This window comes from Cupressus sempervirens, chromosome 4, assembly GCF_028749045.1.
Source record: "Cupressus sempervirens isolate cs-2001-9-10 chromosome 4, ASM2874904v1, whole genome shotgun sequence".
In the NCBI taxonomy this organism is placed as follows: domain Eukaryota; kingdom Viridiplantae; phylum Streptophyta; class Pinopsida; order Cupressales; family Cupressaceae; genus Cupressus; species Cupressus sempervirens.
This window is the reverse complement of record NC_143121.1, coordinates 538,402,377-538,423,139: the sequence shown is the minus strand read 5'-3', so window position 1 is coordinate 538,423,139 and position 20,763 is coordinate 538,402,377. Positions and strand designations below refer to the sequence as shown.

General features: G+C 38.2%; 2 protein-coding genes and 1 long non-coding RNA gene across 7 annotated transcripts in view; 1 reads left to right on the top strand and 2 right to left on the bottom strand.

Moving 5' to 3' along the window:
* LCAT3 (lecithin:cholesterol acyltransferase 3) overlaps positions 1-20,763 on the bottom strand; it is a 189,902-nt gene that overhangs the window by 53,557 nt on the left and 115,582 nt on the right. The gene's annotated exons all lie outside the window — the stretch shown is intronic.
* The window catches only part of LOC149562316 (uncharacterized), a 105,396-nt gene that overhangs the window by 54,549 nt on the left and 30,084 nt on the right, over positions 1-20,763 (top strand). The window lies entirely within an intron of this gene.
* LOC149562317 (uncharacterized) lies at positions 1,331-3,730 on the bottom strand. Its single transcript, XM_089825843.1, has 4 exons — positions 3,477-3,730; positions 3,197-3,344; positions 2,654-3,055; positions 1,331-2,512 (listed from the first exon to the last, which is right to left on the bottom strand). The coding sequence occupies exons 3-4, from the start codon at positions 2,882-2,884 to the stop codon at positions 2,387-2,389; spliced, it is 357 nt and encodes a 118-aa protein (XP_089681969.1). The 5' UTR covers positions 2,885-3,055; positions 3,197-3,344; positions 3,477-3,730; the 3' UTR covers positions 1,331-2,386.

The window sequence follows — 20,763 nt, the reverse complement described above, 5'->3', positions numbered from 1 at the left end:
GCGATCTTGGAAACACAACAATGGTGGCTTCCTAAAACACCCAACGTAGTCTTTAATGTGACTGTGATCTATATCATAACAGCCTCCAACATTATAACATATTTCCTACAATTAACAATGAATTCCCACACCATTCCAAACATTGTTGAAGCACGAGGATGTCTCTAAATGAAAACACCTTAGAGCACAATTTCACTAGATCATTTCACCAATTCAAAGTGGGAATCTATCTTTGGCTCTACCAACTAGACCCCCTAAACAAGTCCATTAGCCTATGAGGATCAGAAAATAGGCTAATCATTTAAAATTTGACGCTCACAAAAATGTAGACATTACAAATTCTCAATCATCACGGGAATTTTTGTTGACTTATGTCCTATTGGTGCCCAAATTGATTGGTTGGAAATCCTACGAGCTTGCCTACTCACTATTGGGATATTCCAACTCAATTTGGCCAACTAACATGAATGATCATTAAAGGTATGATTCCTCTGCACTTTAGGCTCTGCAGGACCTAGGTCGGTAGACCTATTCCTCAACCTTTAAATTGGTTTTAAAGCCTTTTATAACAGATAACTTTTAGAGTACTTGGTGATCCCTCTTGACGTGGCAAGAATTCCTCAAGCAAGAACACCCTATAACTCTAATATCTTTGTAAATGTGACTCAAACTTTGAAAGAATGCACGGTAAACTTTATCATAATGTTGTATAGAAACTAAACTGTGAGTTATGATACTGTTGTACTAAAATTTACGATATAGGATATGGACTTTCAAGAAATAAAAAGTATATCAACATTAAGAAGAAACAAATACTTAAGCCCGGTCCTTGTCCAATAGTGGGCCAAATAGGGTCCAGCTTCCTCAGCCACTCACGTACAACTCTTAGGAGATAGTAAATCTACCATCCACTGTTATATTTCAATTAAAAGATAACTAGAAATGTAAAACCTAGTCTAGTTTAATTAAAGTAACGAGAATCGGAATCGGATCGAAATCAGCAATAAATCGGCAAATTTGAAAAAACCCTTTAAATTTAGAGATTTTAACAATTTAAAACTTATTTCATGCACCCTTTATTGAATATAACTTAAACACACTATAACATCATCAAATAGAAGTTAAAACTTAACATACATAAACATGGAAGTTTGGAACATAAAATCCATCACATACGTAACTATGTTATCTAAAATGTAATATGTAGGCTAGCTGAAGTAAATAGAAATCAAATGATCATAATAATTCAAATCATAGAATGTACGTAAGATGAAGATCCATAAGACATCAAATCATAAATGTATGTAAGAATCTAAGATGAAGATCCATGAAAGTTTGAAACGTATGTCTATCAATGATTCAATATCAATATCTGTGAACAAAATATAAAAACAAGGCTCCAGCTCAAGCCTCGGGCTCATAGTCATCATCATCCTCAAGCATGGCTGCAGCCTCAGCCTCAGCCTCTGAGTATCGAGTCTGCCTACTAGAAAGACATCTAATGTAGGTCCTAGAGGACTGCCAAGCCATATCCCCCCGCATGTAAGATGGGCTCACAAACAACGTCACTAGGGCCTATGTTTTTGCGTGCACATGTGCATCTACCAATGCCTGAAGAACGTGCTCTAGCTGCCTCAGCCTCTATATCCACTCGGTCAACCCACGCACAATCTTCCTTAGCAAAGATTGGATCCACAACCTCTGTCAGCCACTATAATTCTGGATCAATCTCCTCCAGAATGCTTGGAGAGGAGTCAGTGCCCAAAATCTGTCTGATCCTAAGACTAAGGTTTTAATGAACAGAAACAAGATTGTTCAACCTGTGCACTGTCAACCTATTTCTCCTCTTCGAGTGGATGTGCTCAAACATGGACAAAATGTGCTCACATCCAAAAGCACTGCTTCGCTGACTCAGAATATGGATGGCAATTTTTTGAAGTTTTTGGGTTGTGGCCCCAAAAATTTGCCGCCATCTATCTGAAATAAGGGAAAATAAAAACAATTAGTCTCATTTACAAATTACAAATTCCAACTCTAAAATTACATAATCAACTTTAAGTTTAGAATCTAGATTCATGAACATTGAATATATTATTTAATTTTTCCCTGGCTATATTGTTGCTCGAGCATCTATGGCCATCCTGCTAGAGAAAAGTGGCCCCTCTTTATTATTGAACTTATTGAGCTCAATAATTGCAGCAGCGCTATCCTCATCACTACTCAACCTCTGGATCACTATGTATAATCCGGTGAGAACCTCCTCATCTGCCTTGAAATCAGGACAGAAACGAAATGCCAAATTCAAAAAGTAAGTTGTTGCATGGATGGGTCTATGGAGCTGATTCTGCCATCTCCTATCAATGATATCCCAAATAGAGGCATACTTCTACTGCACTCCTGCATACTGGGCTCTAATGGCCTCTTTGGCCCTATCCATGCCCTCATATATGTAGCCCATAGAGGGCTTCTCCCCATCAGCAGTTCGTAGGAGAGATACAAGGAGCTCAGTGGCCTACATATAAAGTAAAACAAAAATTTGAGTCAAAACTTAAATATAGAATAAATTATAATATAACTTAAGACAAAACTAAATCATTAAACAATTAGCATAATAAACTGTAAAATACTAAATGTTAAATTGAAATAAATTTACCTTAAGGATTTCTCTAGCAGGTTTCCAAAAACCATCATCATCAAATATGCAATCCACCACATCTATCCCTATAGTGGTCGCAACATAGGAAGATGAAATCCACTCCCGCCCAACAAACATGCTCCTCAAATCATTCCTTAATGTCAACAAGGATTGCAAGGTGATTAAATTCGAGGCAAACCTCGTGATCCCTGGATGAGCTAACTCCTTGCCTCCTGTGTACTTCCTCATTGTGCTAAGGACAAATGAATGATTATAAATAAACTTGCATATGTTTTTTTACCTTTTCCACACATGACTTGACCCACTCAAGTTTGCCAATTTCCTCCAACATGAGGTCAATGCAGTTGGCTGCACAAGGGGACCAAAATATGGTGGGGTGCCTCTCCATCAAAAGTTTACCTACAACAATTTTAAGTTAATTAGAAATTCAAATTTCAAACATGTTAGAACATAGGAAACTTAGAAATTCTAAGTTAGAACTAGAAAAAGTTCAAAATTCAAATAAAATTATTTTCAAAACTTGAAAAGTTAAAAGTTTACCTGCAGCAACATAACTTGTTGCATTATCTATCACCACTTGCACCCCATGTTGTTCCTCCACCTCTGCTATGACTTCCTCAATAACATAAGTATGTGGCGTTTTTTTACATGAGCGGAAGCATCAATGGATTTGAGGAACATGGTATATCTTACAAGTAACAAAACAACGAATTATAATGTTGAATGGATCATCAACAAATTAGCAATCAACAAATCAAAATTTGAAATAGTCAATCACGATTCAAAATTATGTATGTAGGAAAGTAGAATGATCAATCACCTCCACAAGGTACAAGAAAATTGAGGAGTGTTCTTCCCCTCCTATCTATCCAACCATCAGTCATGATGGTGCAACCCTTTTCGATCCACTCCTTTCGGTTGTCCTCAAGCTCAACCCTCATATCCTCTACCATTTCATCCAAGAGGTATCCACTCAACTCAGCCTCAGTTGGGGCTTTAAACCCAGACGACAAATAGCAACTGCATCTATCATATTCTACCAATAAGGAGCCCTATCACAAATAGATAATGATATTGATTAGAAATTTAGATGTCAAAAACTCAAATCATAAAACAAGTAGATATAATTAAAGTTTTACTTTTTCTTTTAAGTTTAACTTTAAAGAAAACAAATAAAAAAGAATCAATTATCTGGCTGCAATAAATGGAATGTTGCAAAAGTACCAAAATTTGCAAATCTCTTTTTTGGCAGCATCATGAATCTCCTTGTTCAAACCCATGCTCTCAAGCGTGGGTTGGGAGCCAAGAGTAATGCGGGGCACAAAGTAACTATCCATTCTGTTTTTCCGCACTCTAGACCGCAATAGGTTGGTGTTGGACTCTGTCTCAGTATAAGACCGACTACCACTAGCACTCGCATGAACACTAGAACTAGGACGAAAAGGAGGCCTGGAAGAACTCTCTCCAACACAACCTACGGATGCAGAAGCTGATGCAAATGCAGATGTAGATGTGGCTGCGGATGCGGGAGCATGGGAGCCAATACCTCTTAACCCTTCAAGTTGCATTTTCTTATTCAATTTGTCTTGTTTTATTTTTTCTAATACCACTAAACAAGTGCAGTTTGTCTCAACAGTTTGTTGAGTGCAAATTGTGACATCATGTCCAGGTATAGCAGCAATGTGGTATTTCAATCTATAGATACCTCCTGAATTTATTTTTTCTTTACAAAATATACATTTTGTTTGAAATTTGGTTATTCCAGAAAACTCTTCGTTATATTTCCAACATTCATCTTTTTTACCCATTGTGGAAAATGAAAGCAAAGGGTTGCTGCAATAAAAAATCATGTAAAATATCAAAGTTTGAAACTAATAAACAAAAGCTACAAAACAACAAACCCTAGTTTGCAATTTAGTAAAAATAAAAAACATTCAAAATTTGCAAATGAAAACTAAAAAAAATTAACAAAAAATGCATAATACACTAACATGCAAAAAAAAAAAAAACCAGCACTTACCTCTTGCAAATGAGTTGAGGAGTGTTGATATTGACTCCTTAATGCTCCCAATGCAATTTATGGACTTTTGATCTCTTTGGTGCTCTTCCTTCTTGCCGGTTGGAAACCTATGGTTTTTCTTTTCTCTTTTTCTCTCTCACTCTTCCTCTCTTCTACTCATGCTAAGCAATTAGATGGCCCTTTAGGGTTATAACAAAGAGGAAAAGCAAAAAAGAAAGCAAATAAAACATGCGTTTTTTTTATAATTTTCAAATCAACTTCCTAGCTGCCGCAGCTGATTCACGATAAAGATTCATGCGATTTTTGGCATGAATCGCCTAAATCGGCGATTCAGGCGATTCATGCCAAAAATTTGGCTCCAGCAATTCAAGATTCATAAAAAATCGTCAAGCATGAATCTTTGGGCGATTTGGGCGATTTTCAAAACTATGAATTTAACTTCAACAAGGAAGGCCTAACTAGAGAGAGACATGCACTAATGAATACAACCTCTCCACACCAAATTCAAATCCTTCAAATAACAATAATTGATGTCAATGATCAATAAACCCCTTGACGACAAATCTACAAACACCTTGATCACTATTCTTCAAGATTGGAACAAAATAGGTGGCTTTTGAAATGATTTTCAAAATGGAAGTACTGTTGAACCTGTGAACAATTGCATAAACCTAGTAATAGCGAATCAAAATAGAGTCTACTTCACTATATTGTTCTTATTTTCTATCTCTCCATATTATATCTTATATTTCCTAAGGTCTTGGTATCCTTTCTTAGACCAAACGAAAGGGTGCAACAAAGCTTCAGACCTTTTGATAACTATAACTAACTATAAACTAAATGCAATTGGTCATACATATTTACAATCAAAAGACCCAAAAATGTTGAGACATTATTTAAATTATTGTAACTACTCGCACAATGTCCAACACTTAATTCATGCCTTTGCGATCTCCTCCTCCCAGCTCATTGATCATCTCTTGCAATTTAGCCTTGTCTTCTTTCTTCTCAATCTCCACACAACCACTCTGATACCCGGCATAATTCCTGCGTAATTCCCAAGCTATTGCATATAAGTTGTTTGTTATGTCGAGCTGATCCTTCTATGCATCCTTCAAATCCAGTTGCATTACAAGTTGGGGATTTTCATTCCTCGCATCATTGCTAGTAGGTAACGCCATTTCTTTTGAAAGTCGCACTAGGCAAAAAGGATAATTATGATGTTAATATAGTCATGAAGCATTATATCAAGTATGCATTTATAGCTCATTTAATTTCAAACACATTTTGAGCATGTGAAATCTTGATATCTGCAATTTGTCCTTTCTTATAGGTCATCAAAAAATATTCCTTTTTTATCTAATTTTTTGTTTTCTCAAAAATCGTTTAAAGTCACATGCATGTGAAGTAGCGAAAGAATGTAACTTCATATTTAATTGCAAAGACTGTCATTATTTCGCATCCTACGTTTCCACCTTCTACAATCCTGTAAAAATTGTTATTTCGCGGCTCCTTTGGATTAGGACTGCAAAATCGCAATTTCACAACCGTACTCTTGAGTGACTGTTATCCAACAAAAAATAGTTGTTACACTACTTATACTACTTCCTGTGAAATAGAGAAATTTCTCCATTTAGCGAGTAGTCACTCCGTTGCTTGTGAAATGGCAAGAAAATCTCTTCTTGATAAGTTTTTTGAAGTGATGCTCAAAAGATTGATTGTTCATCAATAGCTCTATTTGGGGTATTTGGGGACACATATTTCCTACAAATATGGCAAGAATCCATCGATCTCTGGGAAACAAATTGAAACATTAAACAAATAATAAAAGAGACCTACTTAACTATATACATAAAAATATTGACTGCTTAATCTAACACAAAAAGGGTTTGAGATGTTGGCCACGTACTCGGAATTCTTGGGTATGCGCATTAGTATCTTGCAGATAGTAAGAATGTTCTCCTACCTTCTCTAAAATGATGAAAGGTCATATGCACAAGGCTTCAAATTTACCGTGCTTTCCCTTTTCCTAATCCTTAGCATTCCACTTCAAGACCCAATCCCCTATGCTGAAAGATCTATCCTTAGTTTTATGATCATGAAGAAAGTTGACCTATTTTGTCTTGTCCCGAAATTTTAATGTTATAATTTAGTTTAATTAATTAATTAATTGGTCCCAAAATTTAAATAATACAATAAAAGGACCTTTAATTAGTTACTTTAATTAATTAATATGGCACCCAAGTTAATAATTTGTGTATTTTTGGTTCCAATTGATTTAGTATATCTCGGACCCATTTTTATTTTAATTGTTTCCATAGGTGTTGTCGTCGACTATCTTTGTTAACCCTTGGGAGTTCCTACGAAAGGTATTCAAGCACAGTATGTAGGTAGAAGTTGTCATGCAATTTGGATTATTTCTTTATTTTGCGAATTCCTGTTGGATTTTTGTATTGTTCGTCATTTCGGAAGTGAAAGACCTTCCCTACTACTTTACGATTTTGGTGGGATTCAACCCTCACCCTATTCCGACTCTGTATTACTTTGTTTCGAATCTATCAAATCTTAAGCACGATCATTGTTTGAATTGTAAATTACTTTTGGCCACCTCTAGCATTTAGCAATCATTTTTTGTACCTGTATGATCTGTTCTATTATTAGTTTATGCATAATTCTAGCATTTGAGTCTGGGCATCCATCTTGTATACATTTAATCATTTGCACTTATGTACAACTTCCATCCCTGGCAATCTTGGCCATATGCCCATTCACCGCACAGCAACAACTCTCTTGACCGCTCGACAAAACAATGAATCCCGCCTCCATACGATTCGGGTAGACCCACCATACGGCCCAGGTAGACCCACTATATGGTCCAGTTGTGTCATACAGCTCAAGACTACTGTAGGGACTCCTTCAAGCATCATAGATCACACTGAAATCACCATACGGCCCATTTTCGAGGTTGTGTGTCATCAATCAATCTCTCATGTTGTACACAAGGGCTTGGAGAGTGAACAAAGGGCATTAAGCACATCTTGGGCATTTGTTCTTTCAAGTCTCATATCCAATTAAGTTGAGATCACCTTCGAAATATAATGGTATTAGAGCAGCTGCTTTCGGGGTGAGATTCACTTCAAGTCAAAATTGCCTTTGGATCAAGATTGCCTTCGAACAAAGATCCCCTTCGAGCCAAGATTGCCTTCGGGTTAAGATCCCCTTCAAGCCAAGATAGCCTCTGGATCAAGATTCCCTTAAGGACGAGATCCCCTTTGGGTCAAGATTGCCTTCAGATCGAGATTGCCTCCGAACAGAGATCCCCTTCAGGTCGAGATTGCCTCTAGACAAAGATCCCCTTCGGGCCGAAATCGCCAAGATCCCCTTCAAGAAGTCATTGACTTCAGGTTGAGATCCCCTTCGAGAAGTCATTGACTTCGGGCTGAGATCCCCTTCGGATCGAAATCCCCTACAGGCCAAGATTGTCTTCAGATCAAGATTGCCTCCGAACAGAGATCCCATTCAAGTCAAGATTGCCTCTGGACAAAGATCCCCATCAGGCTGAGATTGCCTTTGGCCCAAGATCGCCTTCAGGCTGAGTTCGCCTTTGGGACATTACAGTGGTATCGAAGCTAATGATCTTGCTAGCCTGTTGCGATGACTAAGAGATTTTGGGATTGGGATCACGCTATGGCGCCAAGATGTGATGGAGAGTTGTGATTGAAGGCAATACAAAGGATTAGCAAAGAGCTCAACGAGGGTGTTGATATTCCATTAGATATATTGGAAGTATGTTTGTGTAAGGTTAACCAATTACCTTCAAGATTTATACAAAGAATCCTCTCGCCAATTAGGGATGCCTTAAGTCAACCCAGGCTTTTAAGACACCATGACAAGGGAAAATAGTTGGCAGTTGCAACATGTGTCAGTGAGGTATTCAGAATTTCAGCTCCTAGAGCACCGTATGATGATAGCACCATGATAGAGATATTGCATTTGATAGTTGACAGCTTTCAGAGTCTTGATGATTTCAGTAGTGGCCCTTTTGGTAGGAGATCTACAATATTGGAGAATTGTGCAAATGTTAAAGTAAGTAACCTCTTCTTAGATCTCGAATTGCAAAATTTGGTCCATGATATGTTTCATCACTTCTTGCTCACCATCAACAAAGATCAAGATACTAAGATTTCAGTTGCTATGGAGAGTCTTATGATTTCGTGCATTGAAGAGATGGATGAAATATCCCAACCCATCACATCTATTGTATGAGTTGTTCTTAATCTAGAATGTATCCCCTCTATAGCAACATATAGATTGGTCAGTAATGTTTTCAAGCATTGTGAAGAAAAACTAATATCTCATTTGCACAAGTGCAAGAAAATGGATGACAACAACAAGGGTGATGCATTACGTGAGGAGAATGAAGGCATAATTACAGGGCCGCTCCAAGAGAATTTGCTAAATCTTTCTACTATGCAACTATTGGGAGAACACCTAAAAAATGAAGATGTTACTTGCATGGATCTTGTAAAGACATGGACGGATCAAGTTGTGCCCAACCACTATAATCACTAATTTCCTGCCTAACTTTTGTGCTCCAAATTTAAGTATCATCTTCAATTGGGTTTCTCTAGAGTTTCATCTGCAATTTTCCATGGAGTATGGTCCACAAAATTACAGAATTCAGCTGCAAGTCAAAGCTTGGGAAAGGTTGTTTGATGGTCACCTCACTGATGAACACCTTGGGTATGCATTTTAGATGGGTTGTGCACATTGTGCACCTAGTATGAAGTGCATTCTCAGCGACAAAATTCTCAACCCAAGGGAAAACAAATTTATCTTCCCATCCCAACTAGTCTCAATCTTTCTATTGATGTTATTGATATGCTGTAAATTAAAGCAAAGCTATAGGATGTTGCTTACAAAACTGTGAAGGAAACTTCCATTGGGGAGGACAGACTGATGAATATTATCCAGCAATATGGTTCATGGTGATGGAGCCTAAAAATTTAGGTCTCCATTTGTGAAATGATGTTGAAAATTGATAATATCAAAGGATTTATAAGCATGAACAAGATTGCTAAGGTAACCATTACCAATATTGAAAGTATAAGGAGCCAAACTCACTGTTTGAATGAAGTGGAAATTACCTTTAATTTGCCAAACTTGTTGAAATACTATGAATATAAATTGAAATAATACTATTGGAAAAGGTAAGTAAAGCATCTGCAGCTTGCATAATGTCTACATAGAAATAGTAATACATGGATACACTCAGCAAATGGTAAAATATTCTACAGCATATAGAGGTCAGCATATTGGAGATAAGATTTACTAAGTGAAATATATGTTCTCTTCAAGGAAATATCTTATCCTGAGGATTCCATACCATGTTCTAAGCAAATGCTTGTTGGGACTGACAAAACATTTGGTACTATAAGTACAAATCACTAGTATTTCATTCAGATACATGGGTCATTAAATATAGAGACAATGTTTGACAAATCACATGGATGACTGTGGAAGAAAAGGGCAGATAGATTATGATCATTGGTAGCAAGATACACCAAGTCAGAAGCAATAATATTTGAAGCAATTGTTCGAAGCTCATGAACTCCTCAGTGAAATGTATACAACAATGATGAACTGATGTATTATGGAAATAACAAAGTCTCAAGCAATATGGAAAAGGCAGTATCTGGAGTAAATTTAGTCAAACAACAAAATTATGGACTGCTCATATCAAATCATATACAATTCAGTACAAACTCCAGCAACCAATGAATACAATCAGGTGCAAACAGTATGTTGGAGACAGAGAATCTAAGGGATTAGATCGTCTAAAACAGAGTGATGATTTTGGCTCCTCATTATGAAGTTTCAAATCTGGCATCAGGATTCAAAGACGGAATCATGAACCCTGCACTCATTTATTCGAGAGACCATGTTTCATTCAGAAGAAAGATCATGGAAAAGCCACGAAACATTATGAAGAAAAAGCAGTCTATAAAGGAATCAACCGCAATCAGGAGTCAAGAGAAAACATTGGTGACATTGAGCATACATGTTCAGACAAGGCAAACCATTTGCAAATAATGAGACCATATTCGAGCAAGGTTCAGGTGCAGTTCGGGCGTTGAAGATTTTAGATAAGAGAACCTTCTAATGACATCATCCGGAGCTAAATAAATCTATCCAGGAGTAGATGCTGTAGAAAAAGAATTTAAGAAGATACAAACACAAATCAATTTATTTGTTTTGGTTTGATTATTAATATCTATTATATCATGCTTGTTGCAGGCGTCTGAATGATGGAAGAAGGATTTGAATAAAGCCAAGGGTGACTCGAAACTTATCCATGATCATGATTTCTCTCGTGAGTCTAAGGTGCACTTGGCCACATTGTTATCTTAGATATATTGCACAATTTGAAGCTTGTGAATAGAGGAGTTATCATATCCAGACGGACGAGGGGCCTGTGCATCTACCGCGTTATAAGAAAAAATGCCAATCAAATATTCGCCTAGAAATGTTTAAAAATCTAGGTAGCATTGAACAAAAAAAAGAGCTTGGGCAGAACGGAAATAATATGCTTAATAAAGGTACACGGAGGAGCATTTTATTATGTTAATAGGAAGCGTAAGATGTGCGCATTACATAAAACATATTTTGGCCACTGCTTCAATGTATAAGGCACATAATCATAACTGCGGCTTATACCAAGATAAAATTGTATATTAAATATTGGTTGGTTATTAGTTTTGAAAAGGTGCAAAGGTTAAATTAGTGCCCTTTCATCTTTTATAAATAGGAGATAGTAAATCAAGCAAGAGACAATTCCTATTCATACAAATTTTTACATACCCAAGATATACATGCCCATTTGATGTATTATAATCTTTCATTGGAAAATAAATGAACTTTTGAACCAAGCCCGTGGATTGTGGATTATTGAATGAATTCTTATGCGATTCTGGAGTCAGACTGTATTGGATGGATCCGTAAGGAGTGTCTCCACTACAATTTTATTTCCGGCATGATCAGTAAGAAACATTTTTTTTATTTTTGCATGAAACTTTAGAGTTGAAATATTATATAGTTTCGTCCTTTATAATTATTATTTTTAATTTTATAAATATTTTTATATGATAGATAAGTGGATAGAATCAATTATAACATTTTAAAATTGAACATCATAGTTATTGAGAAATATTTAATTGTTTCCAAATCTATGTCGAGTTTGTCTTTGAACCACAACAGTTAAACTACATTCCAGACTATTTTAAAATTGCTTTCATATATTTGATTTGACGCATCTTGATTACTAAATTGTTTATAATTAATGTGCTAGAATTTTATAAAGTTGTATGTTTTAAACTTATAATATTGACTCTATCGCCCTTCAACAGTAGTCTTTATATTTTTCATAATTCGAAATCCATACGCTCGCAATTATTTCATATCTTTCCATTGAGGAATTAATATATTCATTTGTTGCATTCATTCTTTATTTAAAACATTAGCACATTTATTTATTAATTCATAATTTTCAAGTTTAAAGTTTTTCTATAATTCTTGACGTTAGGAAAACTTTCAATACATTCATATTCTAATCAATCTACTATAAGCATCTTGGATCTAAGTGTTTTGCCAAGGATCAGGGACGCCCGCCTTGGTTTTGCAGAGCCAGAAGTGTAGGGGATTTGGATCACATTGATCAGCCCCATCAAGTTGGCCATTCAAGCGAGCGAGGCTCGTAGGATTCCAATATGCAGTTTTGGGAACCAACACACGGAATGGCCTTGCTCCTTTTGATGAAAATTAGACCGTTCCAACATATTGTGAATAGAGTTGGCTGACTCATTTGGACAACGAACATTGGCAAAATTTACACTAAGGTTCATGCCATTCTTGCAATCTTAGATCATGAGCACATTAATGTCACCCCTTCACATGATGCACACTTTCAATCAATCTTAGATCATGAACACATTAATGCTGCCCCTACAAGTGTTGTGCCCTTTCAGTCGCAGGGCTCTAATGAGCCATTGCATGCTTCAAACCCTTCTCAAGACTTGGCCATTAAGCAAGATGGGACTAATACAGTGGAAACTCATCAGTCTCAAATAGTCATCATTATAGTGTTCCTAAGCAGTTTGAAAATTGCAGATAATACAGCTGATTCCGACAAATCCACGCTATTGAAAGAAATTATGACTCCATGCCCGTGGAGTAAATGAAGTGTGGACTCATTGTCTACAGTTTTGGGATTTTTGGATATACTGGAGGGAATGTTGCCTCGCGAGGGTGGATTTACTTCATCCGCATACTTCCTTCTCACTAATCGATGGCTCTTTTGCATCCGTGAGAATAGATTCAGGTTAACGTAAAGGCCACTGAAACCCTCAAACTGAACTTAGGAATTTTGTCAAACACTTGGCATGTAATGAATAATAACAGTAATAATATTCAGAATATGGCAATTTCAGATTTGATACTTTCAGAATATAATCGCAGAATTACAATATATATATAAAGCCTTTGAACGATATTTCAATTACAATGCAGTAAATTCTGAAATTGTTTTATTACCAATTCTGGACTGATTATTACAATGACTGTATGACAGCAAATTTACCCAAAAATTGACATATATTTCAGAATGCAAGAACCTGGTTTGAAGAACTATGGAAGAACACCACGTTCTGATGCAAATCGTTGATGAAGACCTCCAACCGCACCCCCAAACTGTCCTTAATTTGCAGCTGCTGCCCAAACTAGCAGGGCCGTACCAGGCCGTACCTGTACGGCTGCTAGATAAAAATAATACCAGGGTTTTGGGACCCCCAAATGCAAGGAAAATGGGCGCCTAGGGTTAGGTAGTAACCCTGTAAAACCATAAAAAATAACTCCAAGGGGTTGAGGAGATATGAGCAATTATGTGGTTTCGAACCCTGCTTTGCCAATTCTGAAAAATGCACCTATTCTGTCTTCAAACTCCTGTCAAATGCTTCTCCAATGATAGGGCAAATCTGAAATCCTTATTCCAACCAAAACAAACCCTAACAACGAATTCTCAATAAGCTCCAATGAGATGGCTGAATACCAACTCCAATTATGCAACAATTCAGGTGATATTTCACACCCTCAAAGTCGCCAATCCAAGGGAGTGATTCGTTCCCAAAGATCGAATAATAATTTGCAGATCCAAAGTCTACAAATGTCTTCACAATGAAGAAGTAGAAGAGTTCTCAAATCCAAGCATGTCCAAATGAGAGGCCCAGCCCTCTATTTATTCACTTTTCTAAGAAGTTGCTAGAACTTCTAGAAACATCCTTTATAAATTCTCATTATAATGCACTTTTTATAATAAAGTAATTTTATAAAATAAAAAGTGCAACTCAACTTAAAATTATAACATGTGGGCCCCAATATCACATAATGATAAAATATAACCTCTTAACACTTCTTCAAGAGCAAGATATGACCATCTGATCCGCAGAATTGACTCTCTTTCCACACCATTTGCCTACGAGAGTCTGGAATAGGCAAATCCATGATCAATGCCATGTCGAACTAAAGAGGGGACATTACATCCTTTTCTTCTTTGCATGGTATAATGGTGATTCTTCAGTTGTACTTCCAAATGCTCATTTTGGGTCAAGTAATTTAGGGTTTTGGTGATTTGGGATTTCTTCCTACAGGCTCTATGTTGATTGCCCTATATACATGCATCAAGTTTGGCTACTATTGGGTGTATATATTTGTGCATTTGGTATTATATTACATGGTTCTACCATTGTGGATTATACAATTACTTTATGTTTTGGGGCATTTTTTAATGTTTATTGTTTTATGCCCTTGTTGTCAAGCATTCGAAGGTTTCATGAAATTTGATAGATAGTCTTTGAGCTTGACATGGTATTGTATGGTCATTTTATAAGGCCATTTTTTGTCAACAAAATGCTCGAACCTTAGTCATTTTCTGATAAATATTTTCATAAAAGTTATAAAGAGTAGCTGGAATCTGAATTAAACTATTTCTTGTATTTGGCAAGGATTGGAGTTTCTTTGCTAGCTCTGTCCTCCATGAGCTCTTCAACCAGTTTATTTCTATATTAATATATTAGTGGCTTACCATTTTTTCCTTCGAAAAAATTCGTAAGTCCAAATTAGAGCAATAACAACGGAATGATTGCGCCATAGCAATGGGTGTGACTAAGTGATAAACTCAAAGAGTTACAATACTGGAGACTTGGCGTGAACTCCCTCATGGAAACACTAGGCTAGGCTCACAGAAAGTACACATTCTACATGGGTAGAGACCAAAGCACCTTTGTGCTTTGGTAGTTGCAGTAGCTAAATAAATTGCTAAATTTACCATTTCATAAAACGGAGTACCACCCAAAAGTTGTGACCATTTAAAACTGCTTCTTCACAACACTGCCAATCGTCACCTACTCAAATCATCCACATGTGTTTTGCACCAATATTGTATCAACCACTAGTATATGAATCCTTAAATCTTCCACTGGTGACTAGTGTTTTATTTTACATCCCTATAAATATGTGTATCACCCAAAAGTACGAAATCAAAGAGATTGGCATACCTTTTCATCTCCTTTTTTAAGATTTTCCACATTGCTCCAGTCTTTGTCATAAAAGTTGTATCTATGTTGAATGCTTTTATTTCTATTTAATATTCTCTCCATTATTTTTACTAATTACTCTGTTTGCATATTAGACACAACAACTAATATCATCCACAAAATTGCTACTAAAATATACATCACTCAAATTGATTTCTTGTTAGCAAACAATAGCATTGAATAGCAATGGACATTTCATGAGGATTCATTTGTCAATATTCATTAATCAGCCAATGTTTACTAGGGTTGAAATGACGCAAGTCACCCTAGTGAGCTACACAGATGTAATAAATGCACTTATGATGGTTGAATTGTACTGTCCCCCATCTTTTAGACCCTCAATGGAGTTCTTAGCTTTTCGTTCTCCCAAGGTTAAGTGGAGAAATAAGGAGAAATAAATTAAATTAAAGTCAATGAATAAATAAATCTAAAGGTGACTTTATATTTAATTAATTTAATTTTCTAGAAGCGCAACTAATATTGTATTGGAAAGGGGGAAGCTTCTAGAGAGTGCATTTTCTAGAAGCACAACTAATTATTGTATTGGAAAGGAGCGAGCTTCTAGAGAATGCAATTAAATAATATTATATTTCCTTCTAGAAGGGTGAAGGAAAAGAATAAATAGAGGCAAGAGTTTCATTGTTAGGCATTCGATTATTGTCAATTGCATTTGATTTGAACTTGGGAGAAGAGACTAAGGGTTTCTAATTTCAGTTAGCCATTGAAGAGCGTCAATTCTTCAGTGTTGCAACCATTTGAGGTGGTGAAATATCTACTAAATTTGGCATTCAAGAGAGTTTCATTCTAGAGTTCTATTTGTGCTTAAAGTGAAGGAATAACAGAAGGATTTGACGAAAATTGAAGGACTAAAGTGTAGACCTGAAGATTCATCTTTGGCAGTCATTAGTAATCAATTTTTTCCTTGCTACTATAGTACGCGTGAACAGTGCTGCACTATAGTATTTATACTTGATTCGGATTGCAACTTTCATCTCCATCCGTGAGCATCACTATTATTAGGTTCCTCTTGCAACTATTAGTAATTAGTATTGCAATCTTAGTCATATAATTTTGCTATTGTAGGTGATGTCGTCGGTAGAAATTGTGTATCAGCCGACGGGTCCCTTCGGGAGGAAATTGTGTATTAGCCGACGAGTCCCTTCGGAAAGGAAATTGTGTATCAGCCGACGGATCCCTTCGGAAAGGTTCTTGTTATGTAGCCGACGGGTCCCTTCGGAAAAGTTTTTTGTTATGTAGCGACATGTTGTATATGGCCGACGGACTCCTTCGGGAAAGTTCTTCGGAAAGTATTTATAACCCCTTCGGGAAGCATTGTAATCATGAGATCATATCATTCAAGCATAATGTAATGTTCTGGCATATGCAAATAATAAGAAGAAGAATTATGCTGTTTGCTGTTCGTATTCATTGTCTGAGTACGTTTCTTAATTAACCTATGCCGTAAACATTTGGCGTCGTTGCCCGATGGACCTGGTATGCAGGCAGGCAGATATGAATTAAATGTCGAATCAGTTGAACAAAGATAAGAGTAAGCTTAAGGAAAAAGATGACATACACGTTGCATAGGAAAATTTAATTCTGCTCAGCAGATAGAGTGCCGAAGGAGATTCCGGAAGATTGTCGACGGAAACAGGAGTGCAAAAGGATTGTTGAAGGAGACTCGACAAGGGCTTGATTTGCTGGAAGAAGCGAGGGAGGAGTTTCTGAAACTGCATACGCCACAAGAAGAGAATCTTGACGGAAGGAGATCGACTCGCACAGCTCGAAGTGCCGAAGGAGCACGAGCGTGGAGTGACCTCTTCGTCCGAGATATACTTCCGGAACGAACAGCTTCGGTTGACAAACCCTCTTCTTCACCAAACAGCGCGGAAGTTGAAAACAATGCGGGTGTTGAAAACAGCGCAGAAGCCAAAAACAGTGCGGGTGTTGAAAACAGCGCGGAAGTCGAAAACAGCGCGGGTGTTGGCAACAGCGCAGGTGTGCGGAACAACGTGGGTGTGTAGAACAGCGCGAGTGTCCAGAACAACGCAGGTGTGCAGAATAGCGCGGGTGTTCAAAACAACGCGAGAGCTCAGAACAGCGCAGGTGCTCAAAATAGCGCGGGAGTGCAAAACAGCGTAGGTACACAACAAAACCCTCAACATACAGTGATAATGGCAGGTCTGAAGGAAAAGTTGCCTAAATTTGATGGTGATGAAGCAGCTGATCCCATTCGATATTGTAAAACATGTGATACAATCTGGAGGGCAAATGGCATAACAGATACAAATGAATGGATTGGACAATTTCCCGCTACCCTACGGGGTGTTGCGATTGATTGGTTTACTGATACTGATCCACAAAAGTCAAACAGTTGGGATAACATTAAGAAGGAGTTCATCGCAGAATTTCAACTTCTGCGCGACGATAATGATATTGTAGCGGAGATATTCAATACCAAACAAAAGAAGAATGAAATAGTATGAGTCTTCGCCAGGAGGTTGAAGGACTTAATCAGTAAAATGGAGAATAAGCCGGAAGATGGGCTCCAGAAAAGATGGTTCATTGAAGGCCTTCACCCGAAGCTGCGGAAAAAGATGAAGATCGTGCCACCATCGACATATACTGAAGCATACAATTGGGCATTGAACCTCGAAAGTGAACAAAAGACAAAGAAGAAGAAGACCAACTCATCTGATTTAGATGACGACGAGCCTTCGGGAGAAGATAGCAGCGACGATGAAGGTTGTAGCAAGAAAGTTCGTGCTCTTCAGAAGGACATGCTTCGGATGATGAGGGAGTTCAAAAACATGAACAAGGAGACTAAAGGCAATGACCTATGGTTCACGGAGTGCACGACAGAAGGCCATACGAAGGGATCATGCCCGAAAGATCAATTTTGTGACATTTGCCAGATTATGAGACACCCGGTAAAGGAATGCCCTTTCAACTTGAAAACAAGAACACCACAGCAAGTGTTCCTGACACACGAGGCATCCCCGTCAGGAGGGAACGGGAACACCAATACGGAAGGTGCCACATCGGGCAGGTACAGAAACAACCGACACGGTCAAAATAACAACAATACAGGCGGAAGGAGTCGAATTCAGTATGATGCGAATGGTCGACCGATTGTTCAATGCCGTGCATGCAATCTGTGGGGTCACTTCGCCCAAGAGTGTACAACGGCGAACACACCGAAGTTGTCATGCAGATGGTGTGGACCTGGTGATCATGAAGATGCTAAGTGCCCGAAGTCCAGAGTAAACTTGATTACTGTTGGGATGGATGAGGAAGAAGTTCTGGCAATCACTCGAAAGCAAGCGAAAGTGTACCCCGACCCAGCGGAAGAAAAGAAGAGACAAGAGGAAGCACGGGCAGAGATCCAAAAAGCAACACAGGCAGAAACAGCACACCTGAAGGACACGCCGAGTACCTCCGTACGGAACTGCGCAGAACAGAACATTGTACGGCAAATATTGCAAGCCGAGATACCCGTCAAGATAAGTGATCTGTTGCTCACTATGCCTCAGCTCCGATCGGCACTCACAAACATCGTTCCCACTACTCAACTACCAGAAGAATATGGAAGGAAGCAGGAAAGTGGAGCAAGTACAACAGACAAAAAGGAGAAGGAAAGTGGCGCAAGTGCAGGAGACCCGATGCTATTAGCTCTTTCATCCGGACGCTATCCAGCGGTTGTTGAAATGGGCATTCTCGGAACTGTGCTAACGGACACGATCGTGGACGGAGGATTCGGTGTCAATGTGCTGCCAGAGGATACTTGGAAAAAGTTGGGACAGTCGACATTATGGCCACCTACCTTCCAGTTGTTAACAGCTGATCAACATGGAATCAAGCCATTGGGAATACTCACAGTGCAACCAGTGACAATTGGAATACAACCATTCTTGTTGGACTTCGTTGTGATTCCCCTAAGGCGGAGAGGATATGATGTCATTCTGGCCCAAGGGTGGTTGATACAAGCCAAGGCAAAACACGATTGGAAGAAAAATACTTTATCACTTGAAAGCAAAGGCCGGAAGTATGTCATCGATCTACACACTCAGATGGTTGGAGAAGAAGCTCTATCGTCGAATTCCGAAGGAGAAGATGATGAGAGAAGGCAGAGTATGGAACCCGATGAGGAGGGAGTCCTACGATTGGAAGGAGATGACGATCTGGATTCAGTAAATGGTCTTTACCACTGACAGATAGAGGATTACGAGCTCTTTCCAAGTTGTAATATGGTAAGGATCAACGAAGGTAAGAAAGAAGAAGGAAATGAATGTCCGAAGGAACACAGAGAAGCCGAAGGAGGAAATGAATGTCTGAAAGAACACAGAGAAGCCGAAGGAGGAAATGAATGTCCGAAGGAACACAGAGAAGCCGACGAAGGAAATGAATGTTTGAAGGAACATGGAGAAGCCGAAGGAAGAAATGAATTTTCGAAGCAACACAGAGAAGCCGAAGAAGAAAACGCGGATATGTCTGAAGCTGAAGGACAGAACATACAGTACGAACCCAAAAGAAGGAAAGATTCTATTGTACGACTGTGCCGGAAGAAAGTATTACGTCGAACCACAAATATAGCAGAAAGGTACCAGCAGCAAGGAAGACACACGATACGGTCTGCACAGGCAACAAAGAGGAAGGGTTCAATAAAAGTTGTAGCAGTACAGAGTGAATGTGTTATTGACGGACAGAAGGGTCAGCTGACGAAGTCCATGGTAGCGAGCTTCGGGAACAAACTGGGCGATATGGAGATGACACAGAACAGGCGTACGATGACCGGAATGAGATCAAACCAGGGAAGTTCAAAGTTAAGTGGGTCGGGCCGTATCAAATCTGGGAAGTAGGGGACAATGGAGCAATAAAATTATGGACTTTGGATGGACAGGAAGTGTCTCAGGCGGTGAATGGCTTGAAGCTGAAGGTATAACACGGCCGGAAGACTTCTGCGTCAGAGAATGGCCTTCGGGTGACCCCTTCGTCGTTGCAGATCGACAATGTTGACGGTCGGAGGGAAAACCGACTTTGCTATTGAAAAAAAAAAAAAAAAAAAAAGTACCGTACAGTTTTCAGGGAAAAGTACCATACGGTTTCACATTTGAAGTGAAAATACCGTACAATTTCATATTTGAAAGGAAGAATACCGTACGGGTTTCATACTAGAAGGGAGAAGGTAGTACCGTACTGTTTTTCATAATTGAAGGCTGTTGTACGGTTTTTAAAACAATTTCATATTTGTAGTACGGTTTTCATATTTGAAGTACGGTTTTAAGACAATGTACGGTTTCCATTTTGAAAGTTGGTGTACGATTTTGCTGCAGTACGGCTTTTTCTTGCAGTGTACGGTTTTTTTAAAGAGTTGCATATTGTAACACTGAGACCACCGTACGGATTTTAATAGCCTGAGAAGGTTAACGTACGAACTTTAT

Excerpts from the sequence above, each read along its gene's own strand:
- LOC149562317 (XM_089825843.1), bottom strand. The coding sequence starts at position 2,884 with ATGAGGAAGTACACAGGAGGCAAGGAGTTAGCTCATCCAGGGATCACG. Across the intron at positions 2,513-2,653 it reads CTGCTAGAGAAATCCTTAAG|GCCACTGAGCTCCTTGTATC; the intron begins GTAAATTTATTT and ends CTTTATATGTAG.